Genomic DNA, 22,915 nt, shown 5'->3' with positions numbered 1-22,915 from the left:
GGCACATTTCCACGTGAATGTTAATCATGCACTGAGTGCACTCATCACGGCATGTACTTGGTCATATAAGCTGTACAAGGTCATGCAGTTTTTAAATTAAATATTATATGTAAATATATTACAATTACAGACATTTAGCAATAATGTATTCATTGTTTCAAGGTTTTTTTGCTTACGTCTCCAACACAGACCATGTTCAAACTACACCACACGAGGGCAGTCTTTACCTTTTCCACAACAGCGAATGACACACTTACCAACAAAAGACAAAGAGGGAGAGAGAAAGAGAGAGAGAGAGAGACTGTGCAGATATTGTCTGAGGTTAAGAGGTACCTCAGCCGTAGCGATGTATTATTTGTATTGTAGCATGCATATGCTGGACATACCTAACACTACCTGGTGAAACAAGACTAGTAAATAATATATAAATATGTAATTACATAAAAAAAATTCAAAAACAGGTCAAATTACAATTACTGTGACTTTGTGGATCGCTTTTCAGTCCCATGAAACTGTATTTCATTCACTTGTGACTTATTTTTCTTAAAGGAAAATCAATGTGAGTACAAGAAATAAAAAAGACAATAAAGGATGAAGAGAACCTCACAATAATTGACCCCCGCTGACTGCATCGTTTGATGGATAAAAAGGACACGCAATAGTATAAACCCATTTTCATATGATTTTATTAAAACAATAAACATCCAAAGTGTTAAAGAGGAGGAATAAAACCACACTTAAAAGTTAGGCAACTGGAACGTTTCATTGTGTACTCGACATTGATCTGCGAGATAAGGTTGTCAGTGTATCACAACATCATGAATTAGAAAAGAACCAAACACATGTTGACTGTGAGGGTGATATCTTGCCACTGAGGAAGCCAAAAGATACAGGCAGTGCGATGCCAGCACAGAAACATACTACTGCACACTGCTGCTGCTAGTTGAGACAGTCTGTCTTTTATCTATCAGTTATTATCATGAATATGATCATTATGACAATCCAAATTATACAAAGAGCACAAAAGGATGACAACTAATTGTTTAAAGTTGAAATACAGCAAGGAGTAATTTCAAAACAATATGCCTTTCTATGGGACATATTAGCTCTACAGACACTGAGATAATAGTATTACAAGAATTACATGTTTCGCTTTTTTACAATGCAGAAGCTGCTTTACTGTATTTGTCCCCTTTAACTTAAGATTATTGGAATGAAAGAAAGCTCCAGCTAAATACAAGTTCAAGTACACTTCATTAAATGTTGGCAACTGTATTCCGTGTTGCTTTGGTTGTTTTTGGATGGCAGACTAAAGTCTAAAATACAGTCAATCACTGTTATGTCAGCCGAACATCTCTACTCAGTCTTACTTATAGTTTGTTTTTGTTTTTTTTACTAATACTGTTCTGATATCATTTGAAATCATGGACAGAACCAAAGAGTGTAAGGTCCCACAATCCAGTGAGAGAAGACGAGATTGAACTGAAAATTAATACTTCTGGATTTACCAACAGATACGTCCCTCTGTGTTGCTACGGGTTATAATCTGGTTCCTACTGTATGCATCTGAGGGAAATAGTGACACAATCCTAAAGTGTATCTATGATACCCATGAGAGGGTCTGTCACACTCATAAATCTGACTGCATTATCCATGCAGTATTCATAAATAACTATTGATCATCATCAATGAGTCTGAGAGATTGCTGATAAGGACCTGACAGCATTAGCTTCTGAGCACACGAACAATGGGGGGGGGGTGTTTTGTTTTGAGTAATAGTCCGAGCTGAGGCTCTTACCTTTTCTGGCAAAACCAAAGCATTAAACATTCTGTTGGTGGTCTGAGGTCGTCATACACCTCTCTCACTCCCACACTGCTCGGCGCATCATCACCAGACGGTGCACCAGAATACAATACACCAAACATACAAATGTTAACATTGTTAACAAATAGTAATGATGTGATTTTTGTTTTTAAAAGAATAACATCCGGGAATCCTTCTTCTGTACAGCGAGTGGCAATTGGTAAACCCCCCAGCCTAGTCGGATCTGGCAGTGGTTTAACACTTGTGCTTCATGGCAAGCTGTAGAAAAATGAGGGTGGGGAGTTGAGGGATAATACCGTGAGTGATTCAAGAGGAGCGCGTGAGTCGACTTTTATATTACTCCATTAGCAAAATTCGACAAAGAATCAGGAGTACTGATTATTTTCCAACTAATTTTACACAAATGAGAAAAAGATGCAAGTAAAGTTTTATGACTCAGGTGCCAGAAAGTATGGAGGGGTCCTGAAGTTTCATGAAGTTTCAAGAATATCTCAATAACAAGGGTTCTAAAGGGCTTAGCTGGAGGATTGTGAGAGAAATCATCAAGTCCACAAATCTAGCAGCACTCCATGGTTAAGGATGACACAAACACACACAAGCTTGGTATGAGGTATGTAGTATGAGAAGAGTTGAATTCTACAGAGTGAACACATGGGGGCAGCAGAGCAGCATGCAGAAATGAGTCGCGTTAGACAAACTGAGCAGCGCGGCTGAATCACCAGCCGTCATGCAGTGAGGCACAAAAAAATCACGTATAAAAGTAAAGAAAGAAAAGAAAACAGCCAAGGTGACCTTCTCACAGTACTGCAGATACAAATGGCCATTTCATATGCTGCCGTATGTGCAGATGTCCACTTCAAAACATGCAAATCACTTGAATAGTTCACAGTAGATCCTTTCAATCCAACTGCAAAGTCATTCTCAGACAAAAACACAACAGAGCAGGCCATAGAGTTAATCTAATCTATCCCACCTTTAACAGAGGGGGCTTCAAACACGCCACACACTACGGGTTTTGATAATACACGAGATAAAAGATGAGTTATGGAGGAAATATAAAAGATAACGGCAGCAAACGAAATGAGAAACGCAGACAAATGAGTGATTCTTCATGGGGGCTCTGCAGTCATTTTCTCATGAAACCGTCATAGCCGAGACATGTTTCTCTGCTTAGAACAGTTTTTGTAATTCATCACAGTGGGGAAGCTCATCTGTGAACAGTTAGAGCGAGCAGCGCAAGGCTCGTCAAATGTCTTTCAATTATCACACCATTACTGGCGTGGCATTATGCATCATTCAAAACAGTAATTTCAGTGGGTTGTGAATGGCTTCACCATCAGAGTCGGTGACACTCCACTTATGTTGGCATGTGTCTAACTGCGAAGGCTAAGCCCGCGCTACAAAACAAGCAGAGTATGAATTTTAAAAAAGGCAGCTATGATGGTCACACTCGGGTTTGCAAGTTTGTAAGCAACGCATTTATAATTATTTGGTGTTAAATGAAAACAATCATGCTTCCCAAATTACAATCAATCAACCACATGCTATTAGTTTTTGCTGACAACCATGAGATCTGGATTAAATGGAAGATAGAGAAAACGCCCTATAAAGAACTACAAAAGAAGAAATAAACTATTATGTTCCCACAACAAAGAGAACCACTACTGAGAGGTTGGAGTTGCAATGAAGTAACTAAAGCTTTACAGCTTTGATGTCTTTGTCAAAATGATGATTTAATATTCTGTAAGACATGGGGTTGGACTGAGGCACAATTGTAATGAAACACAGTTAGTAAACCTACCTGAGGGTATGTATTGCAGTGCATCTTTGCTCACATTATTGCCTCACCTTTTGTGCAGTGACGGCAAACTGTTCAGCGCTGTTCATCATGTCCGCAGTCCTCTCCTCGGCGCGACCTAATCGCTCGCCGCGCTCATTCAGAGCCTGGCTGGCCTTCTGTACAGCACTTGTCACACTGTCTGCAGCCGAGTGGAGTATACTGTTACCTGCAGATAATGATGGGAGTGAGGAAGTCGGACAGAGCAGCAGAGAAGACAAGTGAAGAACCAGAGGAGAGAAAAGGGGGAAACGAAGGGGAAAGTCATTGTTATTCCATTGGCGACTAAATTAACCTGTGACATAAGATGTGAAGTCCAATCAGTGACCACGAGCGTCATAGTTATCGGTGGACAACCAAAACATGAAAAAAGTAAATGGCTTTCCATCTGCGGCAACGGGGGAAGGTGGATAATGAGTTTTCCTCAAAGCTGATTTTCTTCAAGGAAAGAGCAAGTGAAATTAACCTTTTCAAACTTAAAAGAACTGCAACACCAAAAGTCGAAAATATGTCATTCCCGTTGACATTCAGCACTGCTTTAGTGCCAGTTCTGTGATTAGCCCCCTCTTTTCAACTCTTTCCCAACTATAGTGTCATAAGGAGAGAATATGTGCTCGCCTTAATCACAGGCAGCACAAGAAAAGAAACTGTAAGCACACGTCTTCAGATGGCTGCGGATGTTTTTTCTGACACGCCATTAATCTAGCACACGTCGGAAGGGCTGCTGATATGCACTACGCTCACAACTAGACTAGAGAAGGCGATCTTCCTACTCCTTTTTGTTCGTTGGCAATAAAGTTACTTTGTTGTAGAGGAGCACAGTCAGTCACAATCAGAGGTAGATATAATGTATCTGTGGGCGATTTCCTGCCAGTGTGGGGAAACATCTGTATCGTTGTTGAGGTTGTGACCTACACTGATGGTAACTTCTACCTGATTCTTCTGAAAGTGAGGGGCAAGGACAAGTCATTTCAATAACAACAATACAGCTCATATGGTTCGCAATGTGACTTAGTCGAATACTGGACGATGAATTTTGCATGTGATAACCACCCCGCACCATGAAAAATACTATAATTGTACAGACTAGAAACTAAGCGATAAGGTAAGGAAAGTGTGAGTCTATATTCTCAGATATGCAGTAACTGAGTTAGAGGAAAAGGAACAGAGAGCAAAGCTTGAAGGTACAGACTGTATTAAGACCTGACAAGTCCGAGACCGTCTTTTCCCACAGGAAACTACAATACAGCGAGAGCACGTCCCAAGGCATCTGCACGCGTAACCTGACTGACGGACAATTGGCAGAGCTTCGGTGCCGTGAGTTTAAACAGCACCAACAAAGACAGAAGGTGAGGCCATCTGGTTTTCCCCCAGAAAGAAGCCTTCACGAATTTAAAGCAATTTATGTAGAGACAACAAACATACCACAGAAACTCAGATGGATGCATCGCTATTTATACCCACACACGGCATGTGTACATCAGCCAATTCACCAGAGGTTACAGTAAATGAGCCGCAGGTGCCAGAGCATATTGCACATGACAAACAGTGAACTAAGCCTCACCTATTGAGTTTTATTTAGATTTTTACTCCAAGCTGAAATCAAAAGGCCATGGCATAGTGTAATAGTAAATACTCTGATGCAGGAACTGTATGACTGTAATGTTTTTTCATCTTTGAACTTTGGCACCATTAGCAACTTATGTAAACTTAACACCACTTTACTTAACAAATTCCTACTCTGCTTCTGTCTGAGAGAGAGAAAAAAAAACCACAATCAATGGCTTCGCTAGAAAGTATAAGACCTTTTCACCTTTAGACAGATTCCCCTTACCCTGGGAGTAAAACTCCCCATCATCCTTAAATGAACTGCAACCCTCACAGCCTCCACACACCATTCACTCAGAGCACATGTGCACGTCGCTCTTCATTGCCAGAGTTTAGTGGGAGAAGCAGCAGCGTGGGCTCCACCAGCGGAGAATTTATTTACAGGAAAGGCGAGGTGGAGACATTCTGGAGAGCTTATGATGGGCCTCTGTATGAAGAGCTGAATGAAAATGTGTAGGAGGAGTAGTTTATATTGACATTGCTCCGATTCAAACTCTGAGCTTTAGTGTCTCTCAACTTAAAGTGGGGGCTGACGTTACTGGCTATAACAATTCTTTTATGTCACTCAGAGGGTTGACTGGCATCAATTCAGTCTGCTTTTTTAATGAAATGTTTTCCTGGAGAGAAGAACTTTTAACTAGGATTTTAATCAACTCAATTGAGTCAATTGAGAACAGAAAATACAGTACAAAGATGAACCTAGTGCATCCACGACACACCTCGCTCAAAAATGCAAGGAATTTTGTTACCAATACCCTGTGATATCATCACAATAAGCCAGGATTTCTTCAACAATAGAGCGCGACTAAAAAGGGAAGTTGTTTTCCAGCAACAAAATGTTCTAGAAACTCAGGATCAACCGACTTTTATAGTCACACTACCTCCATGTATCATATCAGTGTCAAAGGATTATGATTCTGCTGTGTGGGTGTTTTATTATACTTATGTGCATTTCAAGAAGTTCAAAATCAAAAATTATTCTTATTACCTAAAGTTTAACAGAGGGCTTCAAGGTTGTTATTCACTCAAAACAAAATGAAATATCCTTAAGTGATACCAATCCTATTCATACAGATCCTACAGTCTCCTGACTTTACATTACATACACTGTAATTGCTGGTATGGTCAGCCCAGACATTCTTTTCCCAGTCTCTGTTCTCATCACTTACTTACTGTAGATTTATGTGCTGCCAGTTCAGAGACGGGACACAACATTGTAAGGACACTATACAAATTCAAAACATCCATACACATCCAATTTATTATATAGTCCAAAACGTATTAAGGGTATACACATGCTATTGTGCGGGGGTTGTTTTTTCATTTTTCATCAAAAAAAAAAAAGCACATTTGTAATAAATACAAACAGCAATACCCGAAGTAATACCGCTGCAACGTATTTCCAGATGGATTGTGTAAAAGTACAAGAGAAAGCAAATGTAATCACATGGGCCTCAAGACACAGCCATGCCTCTCCTGCTGAATAATAAACTCCTGTTGCAGTTTAATTAATGCAAATCTTGACATTGCATGCAGCAGTAAAATGAAACTATAGCAGAGGGTCAACCAGGCAGGTCGTTTCCCCACGGCAATCCTAATACATACCTATTTGTCGTCCTCAGTCTTCATGAAGAAAAGTGATTTTCATTTTAGTTACTCCCCATGCTCTTAATGCCCTCTTACAATAGTCACCCCTAGGCCTTTTATAGCTAGTAAATTGCATTCTTTCTTCTCAAATAATTAAGATATCCAACCATTTATCCCTTTCACTCCGTTGTTGATGTAAAATGTGTGACCCAGTGTTGAGGTTTACATCAAATGATCACATTACAAATCTTTTAATGTGCGTTACCTCCTGCATGAACCAACACGCCCACATCGTAACGCATTTTAGCTGAGTTGCATCTAAATAACACATTAAACCTCTTATTTATCCACTCAATGGAAAGTAAGGACGTCAATCTGCTCCACTGACATTTTCTTGAGGAAAAATGGCATTGGCCTTTTTAAGTCATGCTGGTTAGACGGCTTCAGGAGGGCCCAAAGAGCACTCACTAACAGGGTTAAACAAACAGCATTCAGTCCTTGTGTAGCAAGCTCACACTGACAGAAGATAGATGCTGAGTATTCATGAACACTCTACTTTTGGTGTCTTTTATCGGCAGATATTACGGCATCACACAATACACAAAAATGTTTCAATCATTACAGCCAATATTAACCCTGAATGCTATTTTTCTACAATCCTGTACCAAAGTAAAGAATGAGGTATCATTGAGGCATCATTGTTGCACAGAATTACTTGGTGACTCTGAGGAAAAGGACAGTCAACATAACTCACATTTCTTTTTCATGTACAATAAAAACACATTCTCATCCTGATATTACACTGTTGACTAAAGCTAGGGTGAATGTTAACTAGAGGGGGGGAAAACATGGATCATTTCAAATTAGGGGGACAGGTTTCTTGTTAAAACTTTCTAAAATCCAACTGCAGAATGAGCCAGTCAAATACTATAATAATCTCAGGTAGAATCACATGTACCTTACATATCCTCCACTTGCTTGCCACGTATGGCAGGACATAAAATTAATTACTGCACATTGCCTTGTGTGTAGGGAATATGTATCTGGTTCTATAACTCCAAGAGATAGTTTTAGTGCATAATAGTCTTATATACCATTGGCTTACCTCGTCTGAGTAGATGACCGTGGTGTGCAACAAATTCTTTCCTCATTCTGTTCAAACAGACCTTGCAACGGAAAATGACTGAACCTACAGCTTGGTCTTCTGTGATGAAAACATATTGAAAGTCATAGTCAGCTTTGATTTATTTAAATATAAAAGTACTGTAGTTTTGGAATTAGTCAAGAGTGGTTATGATTAATTGAATATGAAATAATGAGTTAATCACTCAAGGGTTCTTCATAATGTCATGCAACTATAAAACTGGTTACTGTGTAATTATTTGCCTGTTGGGTATAATGTATGTTGCACAGTTAATGTTAATAAAATAAAACTATGTTTTATATGAAAAGAAGTGTAAATGTTAATTAATTCTAGAATTTATTGTCTGCCTAATGTTGAGAGCTTAAAATCATCCACTTAGTTTCCTGAATTAAATTTTAATGTTTTAATTTACAGCTATCAATATCAATTTCCTTATTTTCAAGTAATTAAATACCTGCATTTACTGCTTTATCAACTATGCAAAAAGAGTCACTTGATGACTGACTGCAAAAATGATTTAATTGATGCATTACACGGAAAAGAAAGCCACTGTTTTGAATCGTTCTCATTTTTAAATTCTACACTAAGAGGACCGCCTCCCATACTGGGTATGAGAGGACTGAGTACTCAGCTACTCCACAAACAACTCATGATGTTTTAATGACTAACTTTACCAAACAGACCGCAGGAAACCAAAGCCACCATCAGAGTTCAGTAACTTGGTGCTAAGATGAACTACACAAGAGTTCCCGTGTGCCCTCACAGGAGATGTTGCAGATACGAGTCTCCCACAGTTATGGTCCCACACCTGAGCAGCGTCATGAGTTTTGTTTTGCACTGGTGTGAGACTTAAACTGGAGGGGACAGAGTTGGTGGAAACAAAAAGCATGTCAGACAAGAGTTCATTATCAGATCATCAGGCAGACGGACGTCCAGCACGATGTCAGCAGCTGGATGAATTATTATGACTGAAACTGTGCTATGTGCCTAACAATCATTCTTGTTTTTTTTGTGCAGTTCATACGATGATACAGTAAGAGTGGTTTTCAGATCTACTGGAGGCGTGTGGTTGATATGCAAACCTTACTCTCCCATAATCCATCCCACTCTAAAGACCCTTGAGTTCAGTGCTCTATGGGACACAACCACCGCCCCACCTACACACAGAGAGGAAGTAGGAGGAAGGTCAAGGCAAAACAACAGTGGTGAAGAGAACCGGCAGTTTTATCATCAATGGTCAGATGGCGGGTTCCCACACACAGATTTAAGAAAGGAAGTGAGCAAAATTTTATTTGACAGAAACAACAGTATCTTATATACACAGAACTTGACTAAGTTTCACCCGTCTCTGGTGCCACAGTTTTTAAATAATACTTTCCAACACGGAAGCATCAACTAGAAATACTAAAAATGTATCTGCAATTTAAAAAAAATCATTCATAGTGATACAATTTAAAAACGGAAAACTGACAAATTTGACATTTTCTTTGTTTTCTATTGCTGGTAAATGGTTGTGCAGCAGATACCCTGCAGGAGGTTATGAGGTTTCCATAAATATTTCCATGAATAATACAACAGGTTGTACGGCGCTCAAAGATGAGGCTTCAGTGTAAACAGATCAATATCTGATCAAAACGTGCAGCATATGCTCCATTTTCTGCCGGGTTGCACTGCAGAGGAGATATCGACCTGCAGCAGTACTCTGACGATTTTACTTTTCTACAAGTCTAACATGTTTGGAAATTGAATTAGTTTTGACACGTTTGAGCATGTCTTCATTTACCTGATCAATGTTATTTTCAGAGTTAGATTAGTCACTTGTTTTTCCACTACCTCATGGATTTAAAACCGGTGACAAACACATTGAGGGAGTGTTACAGCTCTTTGATATTATTTTGAAGGGTGGAAACTGAGTCTCACACTTCAGGCACACAGTGAAACGTATTAATGTCACATAAATTAGGGAAGATTGTTACTTAATGTTGTGTTCCTTTGTGCTGTAAAACCAGTTAATCTGTGGCAGATGCTTTGAGTCACATTTTGTTGGACATCCTCGTTGACCTCACTTCAGCAGAGGGCTCAACAGATGCTGTGTATGAGGAATAAGCATGAATTTTCATACGCGTCAGGTGCTGATTGACATCATACATAAACAGATTCAGACCGGCTTACAGCACACAGTATGACACAGCAGTGAGCTGTGTTCTGAACACAAATACTAACCGAGAACAGTTGGGAGAGATTTATAAAAACCGTCTTACCCCCCAGCAGTTTGGACGGACAGTTGATGAACTCTGGTTTCCGTGCTGAGCAGTAGCGCTGGCAGGTGTGATGGAGAATCTGGATGAAGGTGCACTTCTCTCCAGCCGAACCAGCAACCCACTGGTCAAAACCATTATCAAACATCAGGTCGAACTCTGGACAGTCCTTGGAGAGAAAAGCAAAGAATGAAGGCGAGGGTATTTAATTAAGGAAAAGTAATATCTACTCATCAGGTGTTGGTCACACCACTGACTGACAAAGATTTTAAGTTACTTACTTTGTTGGCATCAATGCCGTTGACCTGTCGTAGCTGATCAATTGTCCACTGTGACCTTTTCACAAACGCAGAAGATCCTTGAAATTGCTTCACCTTAGTGAGGGATAAGTGCGATGGTTTCTTATTCGTCACTGTGGAAACAAAAACAATAAAACAACACATTAAAAAAAGACGCAGCAATTATAATTATTCCAGAATTTGAGATTTCTTTGCATCTTCTCCCATGTTTCTCTTACAAAGTCTGTATAAGGCTACATTAACAATTCATGATAAGGAACACGAGAGTCACACAAAAGAAACTAACTTCTTTCTGTGGGTGGCAGAAACAAAGAGAATCATTAAAAAACACACATTCATGTTTGGAGCCAATAGCAACACAGAGCATGATACAATTTCTCATGAGGAGACACAGCCCAACCATAAAAGACAAAGAGAAAAGTAAAGTTGTTGTTTTTCATCCGTGCTAAACTGAGCAGTAAACACGCTAGTCTTACATGTCTTACAAGTATGCTGTGCATTTCATCTACAAAATACAACTTTATAAACAAAACTTTCTTTTGTTCCTGTCAAAGTACAACTTGCTGAGTTATTTTATTAAGTCCTGGATTCAGCTCATCAATCCCCATGAGAGTGATATATTTATTTCTCTACACTGCTGAATAAGTAACAACTTACACATTCAAGCATTTGATGTATTGGCTTTAAAAAAAACAATGAAAAGAAAAATGGACATAGTGGTAGCATCAAACTGTCAAATTCATTGTGTTTTTCCATCAGAATTATTAGGCATTATGGAGTTCAGTTGGTGCATGAACAAGCTGTCCAACAATAAAGATTAATATCTTCTTTTGTATAGATTGTATGTTGTGCAGATGTCTTTTAAATCAAAAAGGTAAAATAAAAGTAAGTAAAACACTTAAGTGTGTGTTTATGAATAACTGAGGCAGGGATTGTCAATCTCATTTTAGTTCAGGGGCCACATGCAGCACAATTTTATCTTAAGTGGGCCGTTCCCTTTGTTTTACATTCAATGAAGTAGTACAAACAACCTGAGATTTCTTGAGAAGGGTTAGGGTAGTTTCAGTCATGAAGTTCAGTAAGTTAGATGACTAATTTCAACAATATTATGTCCATGTTTTCTATTCACACATGCATTACAACTTACAGATCACAGTGGATTTACAAAGGCACAGAACCTTTAGCCACAGGTATTTGGAGCTGAAATTGTCCTGCCGGCCGGCTTGGACCTTCTGGTGGGCCAGTTCTGGCCCCAGGCCATATGTTTAACACCCCTGAACTAAGGTATTTTAAGTTTAACCTCACCATTTTTTCCTCAACCATAAGGAGATCACATGTTTAAAGAGCTGCTTGTGTATATAGCTGGACAACATGGCCCTGTGTTGCTTATTTAACCCGAGCATCAAACCTCTGCTTCCACTCTCCCAGATTTACCATTGTGTCGTCTCAGAGAGAAAGTGTTCCGGTTACTTTCATTGATGTTACTTCTACGTGAAAAAATCCCAATCATGTTAGCAGTCGTGTTTCACGTTTAAGGTTTGGTTTGTGAAAGCTCTACCACACCAACCTTAAAAATATACACAAGGCCCAGTGTTACATCAGGTGTAATATTCAGTGAGAAAAATCCCCTGAGAGGTGGAATGTTTGGATGGGTTTTGTGAATTAACTTAGACAGCTGTAGTTAATAGCTGAGGTGCCACACAGAGGTTGCTGGGTGGAACAGACAGATACGATACAGACAGGATGACATAGTTTTCTCCTTTCTCATCTTAAAGACTAGATTTTCATTTCAAGCTAATCATAAGCCATCACAAAAACGGTCTTGGGCAACACAGCTACTAGAAGCACCAGGAAAGCAGAAACCTTTACACAGAGAATGAAAGCCGGACTTAAAATGTCATTCAGTTGAATGGTAGCTGCCTGAAACTACAGTGGTCATCCAATTCGCAGCAATAATAGTTTGTCTTTCAGTCACACCCATGGCAGGTAATGATAGAATATATCACAGAGTCTCTACTTTCTCTGAACAGATTAAATAGAAATCAGGTTTTATTACTCTTATTTGATAAGTGAAGGATTGGTAGCTGAGAGAGAAAAGAATAACAAGAACTAAATCAGAGCACCCCCACCCACTTACACACTTGTCAGCACAGGCTATATAAAAGAATGATATGGGCCTTGCAACCACCTTATCAATTCACAATTATCCTACACTGTACAGAGCCGACACTAATGTATTAATTGAATTAGCTGGGTCAAAATATGTTTAAGTGAAGCTCAAGGTGACTTTATATTGCTTTTCTGACAACACAACATTTATACCCGTTTTAATCTGAAAGAGGAAATCCTACAATTATGTAAATGCTTGGTATTGTTAAATAATTTATTGTGAATCGATTGCTTATGCAGAACAATCACATCAACTCCAGGATTAAAATGGAGAAAAAAGGCCTGAAAACATGTGAAGCACATACCAAGTGATCTAGTGATAACGAGGGGAGTAGCATTAACTGCACATGTTAGCTGTAGTGTTTATGCAAGTGAATTGAAAACAACTACAAGTGCAGGGAGCTTAATTGTCAACTTATCAACACTGAGGTCTTATTCAAAGTACCAAACACCTTTGACCCTGTAAATTCCATTTCATATTCAGCTGTTCACTCCCACCTTGTCAGAGTAGCTGCCTTTCATCAAATAAACACAGACAGTTATGAGAGCTTAATTGAAACTGCAATCAAAGACAAGACTGTGGGAAAAAAAAAAAAAAGAAAACGAGAAACTTCAGTTTCTCCGAGAGAAAAATAATTACTGAGAATAAAGTCAGATAGCAACAAAAAATGACAGAGGTGAACAGAGACTTATTAGAGATGTCGACATGTTAGTTTTGTCCAAATAGAATGCTATGCTATGAAAAGAATGAAACTTAACACCTCCACTCCTGTATGTGTAATTATAATATGAGCTCAATTCTGATGAGCTTCTCAAGCCATTTTGAAATAACATAAAAAAAAAAAATGAGGTTGCAAAGATGGAGATGTTCTAACTTATTTTTTCATAAACCAAAATTAAAACATGAAGCTGTAATATGGCTTATTTAAAAATATCTCACCCTGAACACAAAGCTGAGACATCAAGCACCACTACGTAATGCGTCTAAAAGCAAGGAAAGACCTCAGCCACTGAGACGCTGCCAAGGCCATTGTTTCCATGAGGGCTGGCTGTCAGAGGAAGGCCATGCTGAGGTTCCTGTCCTGCTCCTTTCTCATGCTCTGATGGTGACATGCTCTCACGTCCTCCAGTGGATCAGTTCTTTGTTGTGCTTGGCTACTCACACGTGCACAGGGTAAAACAAATCCTACATGGCCATCACAGATGAAACCTTATCGGGGGAAACTTTCCCTAAAGGAAATATTATCATAGTTGAGGAAGTAAAGAGAGAAATGTCAGCACCATTAGGATTTATAGTAAAAGCACTAATGACATGAAAGAGAAAAGGGCATATTTTTAATGCATACAATCATATGTGGAAATGTTTAATGCAGTACTATGACACCAAAGATGCTCTGGAATGTTTGTAAAAATATCTGAACTTGCCACTGACACCAAAAAAAACACATTATGAACGACCACCCACTTGGTACAAATGAAAAAAAAAAAAAAATACTTCATACAGTACAACTTAATCCACAATATCAGTATGATAAGCAACCTGGGCTCATATATGAAAATCTAGAAGCACAGAATAATAAAAGATCACATCAGATAGGGAAGTTATGTGTTGCCCTTGGCATTAGTTGTTCCAACATTCACCAACCAAGCAGAAAGTACAGTTCAGAAAATTGGACACACACTAAAAATCATATTTTGCTTCAGCTGTCCACAATAGCTTAATAAAGTGTTTAAAACAAATAACTCCCTTCTTTTCTTCTTCTCAACCAGTCATTCCCTCTCAGCCAGCAGTCATTTCTTTCCCTTTGATTAGACATGGTTGTCATGGTAACCTTATTAGCATGGCACAAAAGACACCTGTCACACAGCGAGAGCAGACAAAGACAATTCGAATGTGACTAAAATGCAACACCTGGTCAACATTAAGAGGATTTTAAGAGGATTTATTTTATTTGGATATCATTAAGATAGTAGAAAATGTTAATGGACAAAGTGCTTGGCCAGAAGAACTGTTGCACTGTAGTTTGTTTGTCTTGGCTGAGGGTCTTTCTCCACTGTAAAACAAAACAAAAAAAAAAACTGCTCTCAAGGGTTAGAGCATATGTGGTTAAACAAAATAAAGATATAAAGCAAGTGTGAGTATAGGGAGGTTCGTTTGAGGGGAAGACTGAGCACAACGCTTTCATCTCTGGAAAAGAATGTGTATCACACTTTGTGAAAACATTGAACTGGAGCGTCATCATCACACAAGTCATAATACTCGAGACATAAACTTCATAGTTCACAACCCCGTCCCTTGAGGTAACAACAGCCTGAAATGTTCTGCCTGCATATGCATAACGGAGAACTTGAAGCAGTTTTGTTGGCATGAAGGTAAATACCAAAACAGTTTTCCCCAAACATGTTTACATTTTGTGGATTGTTATTTGAGCTGTCGTCTGAGAGCGTATATAACTCTTTTCTGTGTGAGTCTATGATTACAGGACTATTTTAAAGCTGCTTCCATTCTGTTTGCGCTGGAACACACTGTTATCTTCACAAAGAAGCTGTCACTGGAGTGAACCACACCACTGGCTAGACGAGCTGCAGCACCACAGAACAAGGGCCGCTACAGTCTATTCATAAGTTGAAGAACAAAGTGACTGCTGTACCACGCTTTCAAAGGCTGCCCATGCAGTGGCAAGGCACCAGCAGTAAAATGGAGAGAATATATCATGGTAAAGAACAGCTACAGAATAGACCCAGACACTCTTAGCTGAACAACAACATCATCGTTACAGAGGAGCAGTGCACAGCTGCACATCCTCACATGACTATAAACTATTTTAAAGACTGAGTTACAACAAACACTTTGAGTTGTACCGTTATCCAGTTCACATAAACCTTAAATGTCTAAACATCTTGATTAAATTAAGCTTTTTTTTTTATTTAATCAGTGAACAGCATTGGCTGACTTCCACTTTCATCGAGATGAAATTGTAGTGATTTGTTTAAAATGACGTATTCCACAGATTTCTGAGAAACATAAAGATCTTTAGACTATAAGCATTAAGAGGAAAAGTGTGTCTATGAGTTTATTTACATTTTAAGCACTGTATCTTTCAAATTGTGTGTATAATAACCTGAAAAAAACTATGATAAAGGTAATCCTTAGTAGTGAGAATAGGCGATACTGGCGTTAGGAATTTATCAAAAATAAATTAAATTAAATTAAATTAAATTAAATTAAATTAAATTAAATTAAATTAAATTAAATTAAACAAATTGTATTTTAGTACCTGTCTTTATCTTTCAGATTATTCTTTTTTTAAAGTCCTCTCCTTAATCTGACTTCATTTCAGCAGTAGAGTGTTAAAACATAAATTATTTTAAAATAAAGCTGCCTTTGGCCTTCAGTCACATCTGTTATCCATTCAATTATAAATCTTACCCAAGGACAACAAGTTAAAAGGATTCTGGAGACTCGTTTACGAATCGTTTACATTTGAGTTCAAATCAGAGCAACTGGGTTATTAGATTAAAGAATGTTTCTGAACTGAAACAATCTTGTTTTTTTTTTTTTAAATCAGTCACACTTATATGGGTTATTGTATAAAACTATTGCATGTATATGTTGTCATATACAGTTTTCTTAATCATCATCATCTCTCTGGTTAGATTGTGTCAGGATCACTTTTGGTTAGGTGATGATTAAAACCTCACATCTAACATGCTACAGGTCATATCTCTTTAAAAGAGAGGTTTCAAGTGCAGCTAGTAGAACATTTGAATAATACGTTTATCAACGGGTAAAACTACAATTACTGCCTTGTGGTTGTGTTCCTCCACTGACCAGTAAAGCAGCAGTTTACATCCTTGTCTGCTTAGGTTCATTTAATAATTTAATAACAAGTAGTAAGGGCTTTGAGGGAAATTTAATAAAAGGCAGCATGTTGAGGTATTAAGCCTGCAAAGCTGTCACATGCAGAGGCGTAATTATTGGAGCAGTAATCTGTGGGGGTATGAAAAAGAAAAAACGAATATGAAGAGAAGCTTGACAATAAGATTACAAAAGAGGCGGGGCATTAAAACAGCTGTGGCAAAAAGTGGTTAGGAGTGAGACGGTGGGAATGTGTTGAATTGAAGCTTCAACTTCCTCAGAAGTTATCAAAGATCATCTCACCATCCAAAGGGGAGAACTAGAAACAATTTCAAGTCCACACACAGAGGATACGTTTCCTCTCACAGCAAGTGATGAACCATTCCAGGAACTACAAAGGGCAGAATTCATTTTCACCACGAAAGACGGGCAATGCATCCATCTTAGAACTCTATGAAGAGAAACCAAGGAAAAGCATCCTCGTCTAAAAAACAATCACAAGTTTCACAGAGGGAAGTTGTATTTTTCTTTCTCATCTTGCTGTGCTCCTGTTCACATCAACACAGGAAAACAAGGTCTCTTTTGATGCCTATACTCTCTCCTCCTTCGCTTATCTATCAGCCAGATGATAGCCCTGCTATTCAGGCTGGGCCCAAGTCCACATAGTAAGCATTCCTCTGGAGCCAGAGCCCACGGAAACAAGGAGACATTTAATTTCAGTTGGGCACTGAGCCAAGGCCTATCTCCTACTGTGATGTTATGGGATGGATTTAATACCAGTTTGCCTTACTAGAGTCCCGACTGGCCATATAAAACCTGCACCAATGGTGGTGGCTGTATGTGACTCAACCAGGCTAGAAGGAAAAAACTATGTTTTATGGCATGACAGGGTTTTCTGATCATGGGCTGCCAAGCCTACGTTAAATATTTAGGAACAATTAAACTAAATATTTTACTTTGGAGGAAAAAATAAAAGATGACCAAATGTCAGCGCACTACATTCTGCAGCAAAAACTCTGCATGGTTTGGAAAAAGAAAATACAAATAAAAGTATGGATGTGCGTGTTAATATACAGTGACTTCATAGCAACCTAATCTGGTTATCATCATGCAATAGCTTAAGCCGGAATGTCAAACTGTCAAAACAAGACGCATTCCTCAACACTTAGTTGTTCAGGATGATCTAAACCGATGTGCCTGGAACAATCTGAACCCTGTGATCAAAAACAACCTTTGTTTCAGACCTGGCTCATGCAGTACTTGACAGAAAACTTCAGTAACACGGTTTGTGAACAGAGATGCATGGTGGATTCAGATAAAGCATAATGCTTTGTGTCTTACCGCAATATTGAGATCTTTAGAAAATACCCAAAACCAACCCATTCTTTATGTCCCTACCCCTAAATCCAACTAGCTGTAATTTTATCCCAGTATTTTTCTACTACGTGGTCTGGTTAGTGGTTATGTGACAGAGATTTAAACCTACAGGTCTACTATGCCTCTAATTCATCCATTATCTAAACACCATAAGCTCTTCACAGCTATTATTAAAATGGCCGGTGGAGCTGGACAGAACACTGTTGTGTCATTCCAGTCAATTCAAATTCAAGCCCCAAATGGTGAAATCAAATGAATAATCAAAGCATTAAAATTGCCATCATTCCATGGCCCATCTGTTGTAGTTTACAGACAAGGTTTTTTTGAAACACCGTCTGGCTGTCAGAGTGCAATATAGAAGGGAGAGACCGAGATTAACACTGCACAGGTCTCTCCAAAACCCAATAATGCAGCCTGGTCTAGGAGGCAAGCCTTACCTCCTAGCCTTATGAAAACAGTCAAGTTTGACAAGTTTTATGTTTGTGACAGGTATATTAAAAGAAAGATATTTTGGGATGTCGACAGTAGACACAGCTTGGTGGAAAGCAAAGAAAAACACTGCACCAAGCAGTTGCTGGAACGATAACTGCTGCACCTGAAATAAACCCCTTACTCAAGTAAGAATCGGTCTTAGTCACGGATACCCGGCAGGACCCTCCTCCAGAGGTTAGACTACTTTGATCAAGGTGTTGCAGATAACAGATCGCTCAGTTATGTATCCTTGCATTCTGAAGGAGTTGATCGTTTTAATCCACCTAATAATATAAATAAAAACTAACAATAACAATAGGTGCACAGGGAATATTTATTACATGGTGCACATTCACAACAATTAGCAAAAAGACCATATAGGCACCATAACCCCATCTCAGAAAAGTGAGCATAATGTATATTAGTGATTAACAAAATGTTTAAAGAGAGACCGTTATGGCTTGATTATTATTCTCAGTCAGAGACAAAACTAAACATAATGCAATAATATTGTAAAATTACCACATAATGACACCTACATATAGGACTCCACATGCACAGTATGCAAAGTCTTTTTGTTTTTCAAATGAACACTGAAGACTAAAAGCACCGGGCTGAAAATATGAGAGAAAATTGTGACTTTGAATGCAGCGAGCTTCATTATGACTAAAGGTCATGATAATAAAAGTGTTGGAAAAATTTGTGGGAAGTCAGATTTTAACTCATGGCAAAAGCCCTTAATCAAATGGCATTTTGCTAAAATCTCTGTATAGCATGCAGAACAATTTAACAAATATTAAACCAATTAAAACCTGAGCAAGGGTTTGAGGATGATTAAGGATACTCATAATTCCCAGAAAGTCAAATTGAGAGCTCATGATGTGGCACTTGCACTGTATTGTTTATATTACCAGTGGATCAGAGTGTAATGACAGTACGACCCCGCTGCTGGGACAGATCGCAAACATGCAGGAAATGTTTCTTTTGTTCCTTTAAGTCATTATGTGTCCATCTGGTCCTTCCATTAATGCTGTGTCATGTAGCTGGAAAACAGCTGTGGCTTGTGACAATGACATTAAACTATGATATCATTCTTCCTTCCTTCCTTCCTTCCTTGAGCAAATGTGAACAAACATTCTTCCATCTACAGTTCATCTTCAGCCAACACGTAGACACAATGTCCAACAGATAGACACTTTCCTCGGTTTGCATAGTTTATATGAGCTTGGCTTCCCACCAGTGCTCAGTGTGTATCGATACAGCGCTGTCAGGGAGCCTGCAGGACTGCCAAGCCATGCCCTTAATGTAAAATACCAGAGCAAAAGCCCACACAAGGCCTGACAGCCGGAGGTCTCGGCAGGAGACCCATAGGGATCCTGCGGTCTGCTGTCACCAAACCAGTCAGCCACACATGTGCCTGGAGAGACTCAGATGCCAAGGTGCCAGTCCACATCCTGTGTAACCTTTACGTCCTAAATGACAGCTAAGATGCCCGACTGCCTGATGGTGGCCTGAACACCTGTGACATATAGACTTTTATTTGTATTGTATAACTACTAGGTGGAGTTTTACAGATTCAATAAACTTGGCAGGACATCAGACACTGCTTGTTAATATTTAGATATCATTGTGCTGTTCTTTTATAAGTACAACTGCAACTATGTGAGCAACAAAGTCTAGTCAAAGATTTGCAGAATACAACATGTCATCCTGGTAGCCAAAGCAGACATGTACTGTTTCTCTGAATTGTAGCCCACAAAGCACAAGAACAATACAAGACAATTAACATAAAAACTCTAATGTTGGAAATCTGTAATTAAAGGTAGCACTTTTGAGTGGGTACAGACTTGAAACGTCAAATAATCATATGAATCTATAGGAAGGGAACATATAGATTGATTGATCCATGCACATATTGTCACCTCCGAGTTTAATAGTTGTTGGATTTTCAGATAAATACAAATACACAATTGAAAAACACATGGCTGTCAATGTTAGAGAAACACAATGAAACAGAGATGGATGTTCACCACACAAGGCTGCACCCCCGAGTTGTGCAGATTTAGAAAAAGGTTGAATTGAAATTAGAAGGTTTTTGGTCTCCTGGTGATAACAGAGTGGAGTCTAATTCATCAACCAAGGACATCACTTTGTCTCCACAATAACAGAAAGAAAATTATATTTTTGTGCATTTATTTTTATTTATTTTATTACAAAAAGTGATCTGGCTTCATTCAGATTACCAGACTGAAATTAATGTGATTCAGACCTGATTTTTTTTTACATATACATAAATGAGATATATCTGGTCATATCTGAATCTCAATTGGACTCTTTGTCTATACGCATTAATCTGAACAATCAATCAAATCTGATCTGAGTGTGCTGATTTGAATCCGATTTGCGGCTGGTGATCTGAACATAACCTAGGGCAGGAGCCAATGGTCTAGTTAATAAATGAGAAAAACTGCATACACCATTAGAAGAGTGAGACTGCCAAAAGCTTAGTGCTCTACAGAAACATGTCCAGTGTAATCAGTGATTCACATCTGTATGTGTTACTTCAATTGGCGTATGAACAGTACTCCTTTATAGGATAGAGCAGCGGGCCCCAACCTTTTTCGCGCCACGGACCAGTTAATTGTCAGACAATATTTTCACGGACCGGCCTTTAAGGTGTGGCTGATGAATACAACAAAATAAAATGATACGACTGGCATTAAAACTGGTATTTTCTAAATATAATAATAAACGACCGTGACATGTGACCGAGGCAAGCATCTTGACATGAGAGAGTGAGTCATAGACAGATGTGGAATCCAGTAATCATCCAAAACAAAACATCGTTCAGAATCAGATAATAAATAAAACGGAAATAATGTAAATTATGCATTCTTTTTGTGCGGCCCTGTACCAATTGACCCACGGACCGGTACCGGTCCATGATGTGGGAGTTGGGGACCACTGGGATAAAGGACATGACGCCTCGTTAAGCCACAAGAAGCAACCTGTGATTTGTGAATTTGGGCTATAAAGGAGTTATATCCTCCTCTATGGGTAAAAACTCATGTAAACCAGGATGCAGCTTCTTGAGTTTATTCTACTGCAGATAAGCGTGTTAAACTTTATCCTACTTTATGACAGTGAAGTGTCATAGTATCTCGAAAGTCTTGTGAAGACCTCTCAGTGACAGACCGGAGAAAGGTGTGAGGCAGTGGGTGGGCAGCATATGGTGTTTTTTGGTGTCCTGGTGAGGTTCACATTAGGCAGAACTTTCCCAACAGGGAGTGTTGTAGATACAGAGAGGATCTCCAGCTGCTCCTCTAGGTGACCTTCATTATCACAATTAATATGCTTGCCACTCACAGGCACATGAGGCTGAGCTGAATGCTGTACACTCAGGATGGGGAAATGAGCATAGGACATGACCAAGCTGACAATTAAGAAAACTTAGGAATTGTGCTAACTGTACCTTATTCAAACTACTTAATAATTTTTTAAGGTGTAGAAATTAGAGCTATTACAACAAGAGCTTTTACCCATTTGGTTTGACTGAGGGCCTTATTGTGTGGAGTTTGCATGTTTTCTCCCAATGTTCTTTTCGGGTACACAGGCTTCCTCACCGAAATGAATATATATGATGATGATAATGATCCTGCACAACATTGCTGGTCAAAAAGTGTCTATACTTGGGGTACGGTGCACAATGCAGTTCACTGATGAGGACCACTTCAACATATGTAACATATTACAGAAACCATAGAAGAATGTACACTATTTGTACTTTAAAAAAGCTTTAAATCTACTGCACAAATGCAGTGATTTCAATGGCACTGAGCTAAATGGCCTTTTGATTTCTAAGAGTTAACTTGTAAAAGGTGAAAAAGATCATCTAAACGAACCACATTCTTCATTACAAGCACTACGCTTTGCATCAAGAACCTTGAGAACAGAAAAATCAATAAAGGAAAACAGCTTATTGTAACGTGCTGTACAGCAGTTAAGTGGCAATTTATCAAAAATTGTTGTTCGTTATTCTAAAGCTAATCAATCGAAGACCAAGCAAGGTCAACACGGAGACCATTACCCTACTAGTTTCTGCTGCTTCTCAACATAGACTGTTTACATGCCTGATCAGGTCCCCAGATACCAAGGCAGGTGTAAACTAAACCAGGCTTTACTGGTCAGTGAGTGGCTGCGATACGTAATGACAGAAGGACAGAACAGTACAAGACTGCTGTGCTGTCAATGCAGATGACCTCCCACATTTATTATTGATCTACGTGTTTAATGGTTTAAGATTATAGAGGAAGCAAAAAACAAGACAAATTACAGTTACAAGCACATCTGCAAATTCAAGACAATAACTTGTCCAGGACTTTGTGGCAGTGGCTAATTTGGGAAAATTCAAATTTAAAAAAAATAAGAAAACTAAAATGATTTCATAGGACTCCACCAATGAAAGACTACAGCGGTGTCAA

At 38.8% G+C, this 22,915-nt stretch overlaps 1 protein-coding gene across 2 annotated transcripts in view; it reads right to left on the bottom strand.

Annotated features, from left to right (window-relative positions):
* Positions 1-1,320: 1,320 nt before the first annotated feature.
* Positions 1,321-22,915, bottom strand: part of stxbp6 (syntaxin binding protein 6 (amisyn)) — a 44,301-nt gene continuing 22,706 nt past the window's right edge. For both annotated transcript variants that reach the window (XM_044048214.1, XM_044048215.1), the window contains exons 3-6: positions 10,541-10,671; positions 10,263-10,428; positions 3,674-3,831; positions 1,321-2,083 (exon numbers count right to left, since the gene is read on the bottom strand). In XM_044048214.1, coding sequence (XP_043904149.1) covers positions 2,060-2,083; positions 3,674-3,831; positions 10,263-10,428; positions 10,541-10,671 — 479 coding nt within the window. In that variant the 3' untranslated portion in view covers positions 1,321-2,059. The remainder of the gene's footprint in view (positions 2,084-3,673; positions 3,832-10,262; positions 10,429-10,540; positions 10,672-22,915) is intronic.

Source organism: Solea senegalensis, linkage group LG16, assembly GCF_019176455.1.
Source record: "Solea senegalensis isolate Sse05_10M linkage group LG16, IFAPA_SoseM_1, whole genome shotgun sequence".
Lineage (NCBI taxonomy): Eukaryota > Metazoa > Chordata > Actinopteri > Pleuronectiformes > Soleidae > Solea > Solea senegalensis.
This window is presented reverse-complemented; position numbering and strand designations above follow the sequence as displayed.